We start from the raw sequence: 6,740 nt of genomic DNA, 5'->3' as shown, positions 1-6,740 counted from the left end.
ACATCGCCAGGCCAGTGAGGGAACAACCCAGGAGGCCCGGGGGCGGCCAAGGCGGTGAGAGTTGCTTCTCCGGGTCTGGGAGGGCGGCGGTAGGGACTAGGGCAGGGCCTGCGCGGTCGTGAGGAGGGGGCAAGCGCCGGGATCCTGGGCCCGGAGACCGTCGGTGCCGCCTGCCGCCCAACTGGGCGAGGGTCCGGGGTGCCCACGTGGTGGGAAAGTTTCGAGACAGCGAAAGTGGCCGGGCATTGCAAGGGTGGGGGGAAGGGAGAGGGCCGGCTTGCCCCTCCTTCTCGCTCAGGCTGAAAGGAAAAAATCGGAGGGAAGCAGGGGTGGGGGTGGGGGTGGGGGTGGGGGGAGCCGGCAGCATCGACCTGAACAGATTCCGCCTCTTCCCACCACCCCCCCCGCCCGCCCCGCCGGGAAGCTGGAGCAGGGAGGCACCGAGAGCCTCCTCCCGCATGTCCAGGGCGAGACTCGGCCCCCCCTCCTTTTTTTTTTTTCCCAACGTTTATCTCAACGCGCGCGCACTTACGGAGATTGTGCGGCTTTTTTCCCCCTTGGGAGAAAAAACGAGGAGAGTAGAACAAGAGAGGGCAAAGAGAGGACTCCTCCTCAGCGGGCTCTGTACTCCGTGTGGCGGCCGGGCGCGGGGACGCGGCCGCCACCCGCCCGCTTTCTCCCGGCCCTGCGGCTGGGGCCGGTGGGAGAGCGAGCCAGAGCACCCGCACCGTTGCGAGACTTTTCGGCGCTTGAGCCGACATCGCCACCGCCGCAGCAGGCAGAAGAACCAGGGCCGACAAGGGCCCTGCCTCCGCTTCGCCTTCTTCGAACGGCGACCCGCGACCCACCGGCCCGAGCAGGCAGGCACAGAGAGGGAGGGAGAAACGAGGAGGCGGGCGGAGCAGAGGCCAGCTGAAGCGCGCAGCGGCCGGCCGGCCCGCGGGTGGATGGATGCGGCACCCCGGGAGCCTCGAAACAACTTTGCCGTGTGACGCGCCGGGAAGACTGCAGGGCCCGTGGCCGGGGGTTCCGAGTCGCCACTGAGCGGACCCGCGCTCCCTGCACTGCGCTCGCTCCGCTCCGCCGCCCGCGGGGAGGACGACCTGCCCGGTGCCGTCACCCGAGGCTCTTCCTCCGTGCGAGGCGGCGAGGGAGAGGCGCTCAGGTGCGAGTGCGGGGCCCCGCCGCAGAGTCCGCCGCAGCGCCTAGCCAAGCCGCGCCCGGCTGCGCTCCGGGGGCTCTAGTGCCTTCGCTTCCGTCTCGGCCAAGTTGCGCTGACCGGCCTTTTCGCCACCTTCCCCGACCCGCAGCCAAGCCGCTGCTGCCTCCGCTTTCGCTTCACCCGAGCGGGGACTGAGGGGCCCCGACGCGGAGAGGATGGGGAGAAGGCTGCAGATACCCAGGCGCTCCGAGACGCCCGCGCGGCAGTGACTCTCCAGCTCCCGCCTCGCCCCACGCGCCTCTCCGGTCCCTGCGGCCCTCGGCGCTTCCTCCCTGCCACGCAGAAACCCCGCGGCCCGACCGGTCCCCCTCCCACAGTGAGCCAGCAGCAGCCCTCCCGGCAGGCGGGCGGAGGCCCGGGCGGGCGGGGGCGGGGAGGGGCGGTGCGCCCGGAGCCCGGAGCCCGGCCCTGCGCTCGGCTCGGCTCGCCTCGCGGCGGGCGCCCTCGTCGCCAGCGGCGCACCATGGACGGGCTGCCCGGTCGCGCGCTGAGGGCCGCCTGCCTTTTGCTGTTGGCAGCCGGCTGGCTGGGGCCGGAGGCCTGGGGCTCGCCCACGCCCCCGCCGTCCCCTGCCACGCCGCCGCCGCCGCCGCCCCCGCCGCCCGGAGCTCCAGGCGACTCGCAGGACACCTGCACGTCTTGCGGTGGCTTCCGGCGGCCGGAGGAGCTGGGCCGGGTGGACGGCGAGTTCCTGGAAGCGGTGAAGCGGCACATCTTGAGCCGCCTGCAGATGCGGGGCCGGCCCAACATCACCCACGCTGTGCCGAAGGCCGCCATGGTCACGGCTCTGCGAAAGCTGCACGCGGGCAAGGTGCGCGAGGACGGCCGTATGGAGATCCCGCACCTCGACGGCCACGCCAGCCCGGGCGCCGACGGCCAAGAGCGCATCTCCGAGATCATCAGCTTCGCAGAGACAGGTGGGTCGGTTCTGCGGACAGCTAGCCGTGGCCCTCGATCCTTCCCCAAGCCCTTTCTCCTTGCCCACTCTGGCCGCCGCAACCAGCGCGCCTTCCCGGACCCGGACTCCCGGCCCAGCCGCTCGTCCCAGGGCCTGTGCGCTCCGTCCCGGTTGCGGTCTTCTTAACCCAGCGCGCCCGCCCTCCCTTAACCCCTAGTTCCGCCGCGAACGCCTTGCCCTCCACCTCTGCTTTCCGAAATCCGACCCCAGAGCCTCTGGGTGGGCGTCCCTCTCTCGGCAGATGCGTGCGGCCCTGGCTCCGCAGACACTTGCTTGGTGATTGCTTAATGTTTTTGTTTCCCACGATCCGAGTGTAGGCTTGGCAGTGTGGCTGGAGATGTGTGTGCTTGTTGATATCCGTGGGCCGAAGGAGTGTGTGCGTGCGTGCGTGCGTGCGTGTGTGTGTGTGCCTGCGTGAGAGGCCCCAGGGCCGCTGCCATCACCGAGCAGCGTGGGCTTGCCAGGATTGCTGAAGCCTCACTAGGGAGAGCTAGGCAACCTCTCTTACGATTGTGTGGGCACCAGAATCGGGCGGAAGGCAAGCTTCTCAACAGGTCCCATGATTTACGCAGAGGAAGACGCGGCTCAGGGACAGCCCCATGTTTTTGGGCTCGCCTGGCAGCACAGCAGCCCCCTCGCCTGAGACCCATGGAGTTTGTAGTTAACAAAGGGTAGGAATCCTTTCTGGATTTTCCTCTGGGTTGCAAATTTCTACCACTGCCTAACTATAAAAATCAAGATAGAAAAAAAAAAAATCTTTCCAAACTTTAAAAGAAGGGGAAAAATGTGCCCGCATTAAAATGCTGCATTTTCAATTCTGCTGTCCTTTTCAGGACTTCAATGAGCCAGGCTGGCTTTTGTGCCTGGGGCTCAGCCCCATTTGCTCCGAGGGGACTACCGAATAGGTCGCAAAGGGAGAAGCCCTGGTATGGTCAGGGTGGGAGTAGGCAGGGAGCCTAGGGTGGGGGAATAGTTGTGTCCCCAGGCAGCAAATGCCCCCCACCCTACGAGGCAGCAGGCAGACTGGGCTGATGCCGCCTGGAAATGAAAAGGGATGAAGTTTTGCATGGCCGGGTGTGGAGAAAAGCAGAGACAATTGGGGCTGGTCTGTGTTGAGAAAGAAACACATTGCTGTTTTAGCTGTCTGACTGAGTGGGGAAGCTGGACATGCAATTAAAGAGCTTGGATTAAAAGGTGCTTTGGGACCCAGAGTAGAAATGTGATTCTGGAAGCTCGAGGAGGCCTTTTGGTCCTGGTGGCACAAAATGACAGCGGGGGCTGTTATATTTCTGGTCCATTTCGTAGAGCTAGCTCTTTGACTTATAAATAACAGATTCAGGTCACAGGCAGCTTGTCCAAGACCAGCTTTTAAGGCTGCACTTTCCCCCATTTCAAAGTCAGATGTCAATGTTATTAGAGAAACCAAGCGAGGCCTGAGGAGGGGGCTGGGGGGTTGGGACACTGGTAGGAGGGTTGATAAAACCAGCCATGGCCATACAGTTACTTTATTTGTTCTTCCTGAAAAAAAGAAAGAAAGAAAGAAAGAAAGAAAGAAAGAAAGAAAGAAAGAAAGAAAGAAAAAGGTAGATATTGTCAGAGAGAAGAGTTCCTAAAACACAGAATGAGAGAGGAGTCATCTCTCCGTTGGCATGGGCTCTCTTCTTGTTGAGCTGAGTTATTGAGAAAACTAACGAGCCAGTTCCCTCTTTCCTTGGAGATTCTGAATGTGCCATTAACGAGGAGCCCAGGTCTTGTCAAAGGAATGGACTTCAAGTTTCAAGGCTAAATCTCCTGTCCCTTGGAACTAACTACTTGGAAATGAGGATTGCACTTTGCAGTCTGCAAAGCACACTTTCCTGTGTCAGAAATATAAGCAGGGCTGGCTTGTTTGCAGTGGAGGTCCCACTGGAGGTTGGATCAGATCATGCTTAGGTAAACACTGGAAAGAGGCAGTAGGTGGCTCATCTTGATTTTGCAATGCCCTAAGTTAACAAAACACACACACACACACACACACACACACACACACACACACACTTTACTAAAACAACCCACCCCAAAATCTTCGGTGTGATATCTTCGGTGTGATCCTGGTTTTATTTTTTAGATTTCACAGATACCCATAACAACTTGTTAAGATCTTGGCCTCCTGACAAGTTCCTCTGTGGAGCTTTGAGTCCTGACAGCCCATCTCCATGGAGCCCTGGACTGGGAGAGGTGAGGCAGGATTTTATAGGCCTGGACCGTTCAGCTCTAACCTGGTCCATGGTTCTCAATGGGAAACAATTTTCTTTGCCTCTCCCAGGTTACAGTCAGAGGCCTTGGCCCCGGGAAAGGTATTTCTGGTCAATAACGTCTTCCAGCTGTGCTGTGAGTTAGCATTCCAGCATCATGCAGCAGAGTCTATTTCCCCCATTGCCTCGTGTTCTCCTTGAATTAACTTGGCCTGCTCTCCCGCTTCTCCGCAGATGGCTTCGCCTCCTCTCGCATCCGCCTCTACTTTTTCATCTCCAATGAAGGCAACCAGAACCTGTTTGTGGTGCAGGCCAACCTGTGGCTTTACCTGAAGCTGCTGCCCTATGTCCTGGAGAAGGGTGATCGGCGGAAAGTTCGGGTCAAGGTGTACTACCCGGACCAGGGCCATGGAGATCGGTGGAATGTGGTGGAGAAGAAGGTGGACCTCAAACGCAGTGGCTGGCACACCTTCCCGCTCACAGAGGCCATTCAGGCTTTGTTTGAGCAGGGGGAGAGGCGCCTCAACCTGGACGTGCAGTGTGATAGCTGCCAGGAGCTGGCTGTGGTGCCTGTGTTTGTGGACCCTGGCGAGGAGTCGCACCGGCCCTTTGTGGTGGTGCAGGCACGGCTGGGTGACAGTAGGCACCGCATTCGCAAGCGGGGCCTGGAATGCGATGGCCGGACCAATCTCTGTTGCAGGCAACAGTTCTTCATTGACTTCCGCCTCATCGGCTGGAATGACTGGATCATCGCACCCACCGGCTACTATGGGAACTACTGTGAGGGCAGCTGCCCAGCTTACCTGGCGGGGGTCCCAGGCTCAGCCTCTTCCTTCCACACAGCTGTGGTGAACCAGTACCGCATGCGGGGCCTGAATCCCGGCACGGTGAACTCTTGCTGCATTCCCACCAAGCTGAGCACCATGTCCATGCTCTACTTCGATGATGAGTATAATATCGTCAAGCGGGACGTGCCCAACATGATCGTGGAGGAGTGTGGCTGCGCCTGACGCAGCAGGGCTGTGGTGGTGGGGCTTCAGGGCAGTCCTGCGTGGGCTTTCTTGCAGCCCCTGTGGGAAGGGGGTGTGAGACAGGCTGAGTGCTGTTGTTCATTTGAGCTGCCCAGAAGGTGCCTGGTGAAGCCTGAAATATTTCTCTACTACTTCATCCAGCAATCAGTCAAAAGCAGAGCAAGAACCCTCAACTGACATGAAATACTTTAAAATGCACACGTAGACACGCACAGCCAGACGCATCCTGCCACCCACACAGCAGCCTCCAGGATACCAGCAAATGGATGCAGTGACAAATGGCAGCTTAGTTACAAATGCCTGTCAGTTGTAGAGAATGGGGTGAGCAGCCACCATTCCCACCAGCTGGCCTGGCCACTCTGAATCGAGCCTTCGGAGCACACATAAAAGCACAAAGACACACACACACACACACACACACACACACACACACACACACAGTGAGTGCGCATGGGAGCCACTGAGAGGAAAGCAGAGGTGGGGGTGGGGAGTGTGTGGGCAGGCAGAGGGCTGTGTGGCACCCTTTGCTTGTGCAAGGCCTGCTGTGCTTCAACATCTCCTGGCTCAAACCTGTTGGCTTCTTCGCCTGCCTGGATTCTTCATGCTGCAGGACCAGGGGAGACTACCTTTTCCCTCTCCCAGAGGGAAGGAGCCCAGAAAGTGCACAACCTGCCAGAGACCATGGAGCAGTGGCAGTGACCCTTTGACTGTTGGCTTTGGTCCCTGGTGTGACTTATGTGTGTGTTTGCTTTTGAGGTGGGGAGGGAGGGAGAGGAGAAGGGTCTTAATCTGATGCTTTAACTGATCACTAGCAGTTGACAGGTTATTCATTTCAGTTGTATAATTGAAAAGGGACTTTTCTAGCCGCTATGATCTTTTAAGTTAAAATCTGGATTCTTCTAAATGGGCAGGAAAAAGTTGCAATCTCTGCCCTTCACTGGGTATATTCCTCTAGTACTGGTTGGAGTGGGGTGGAAATGACCCCTAGGCAAAAGGATGAGCCCAGAGAAGGAAATGGTGGGGTGGAGGTCTTCTGGAAATGCTGGGTGTTGGGGGGGGGGGTGTCCCCTCAGCAGGGGGCAAGGGAGGGGGAGCAGTTTAGCTGCTCTGGGAGAGATGGGGAAGGCTTTTAGCTGCTTTGCAGAAGTTTCCAGGGATGTGGTCCCTGGTCACCAGGGCTGGTCATGGACATGGTCCCCATCTGCTCTCCTGCTAGCCAACCTCTCCTAGCACTTGCACACCTGCCTGGATGCACATGATATAGCACTTGTCCATCTGCATGTGCCCAGAAGTGG

At 59.2% G+C, this 6,740-nt stretch overlaps 1 protein-coding gene across 1 annotated transcript; it reads left to right on the top strand.

The window, feature by feature from the left end:
- Positions 1-1,680: 1,680 nt before the first annotated feature.
- INHBB (inhibin subunit beta B) lies at positions 1,681-6,486 on the top strand. Its single transcript, XM_090266658.1, has 2 exons — positions 1,681-2,139; positions 4,649-6,486. Exons 1-2 carry the CDS (start codon positions 1,686-1,688, stop codon positions 5,422-5,424), a joined length of 1,230 nt encoding a protein of 409 aa, XP_090122784.1. The 5' UTR covers positions 1,681-1,685; the 3' UTR covers positions 5,425-6,486.
- Positions 6,487-6,740: the final 254 nt, after the last annotated feature.

This window comes from Furipterus horrens, unplaced genomic scaffold (genome assembly GCF_987537825.1).
Source record: "Furipterus horrens unplaced genomic scaffold, mFurHor1.1.pri manual_scaffold_1, whole genome shotgun sequence".
Taxonomy (NCBI): domain Eukaryota; kingdom Metazoa; phylum Chordata; class Mammalia; order Chiroptera; family Furipteridae; genus Furipterus; species Furipterus horrens.
This window is presented reverse-complemented; position numbering and strand designations above follow the sequence as displayed.

Excerpts from the sequence above, each read along its gene's own strand:
- INHBB (XM_090266658.1), top strand. The coding sequence starts at position 1,686 with ATGGACGGGCTGCCCGGTCGCGCGCTGAGGGCCGCCTGCCTTTTGCTG. Across the intron at positions 2,140-4,648 it reads CATCAGCTTCGCAGAGACAG|ATGGCTTCGCCTCCTCTCGC; the intron begins GTGGGTCGGTTC and ends GCTTCTCCGCAG.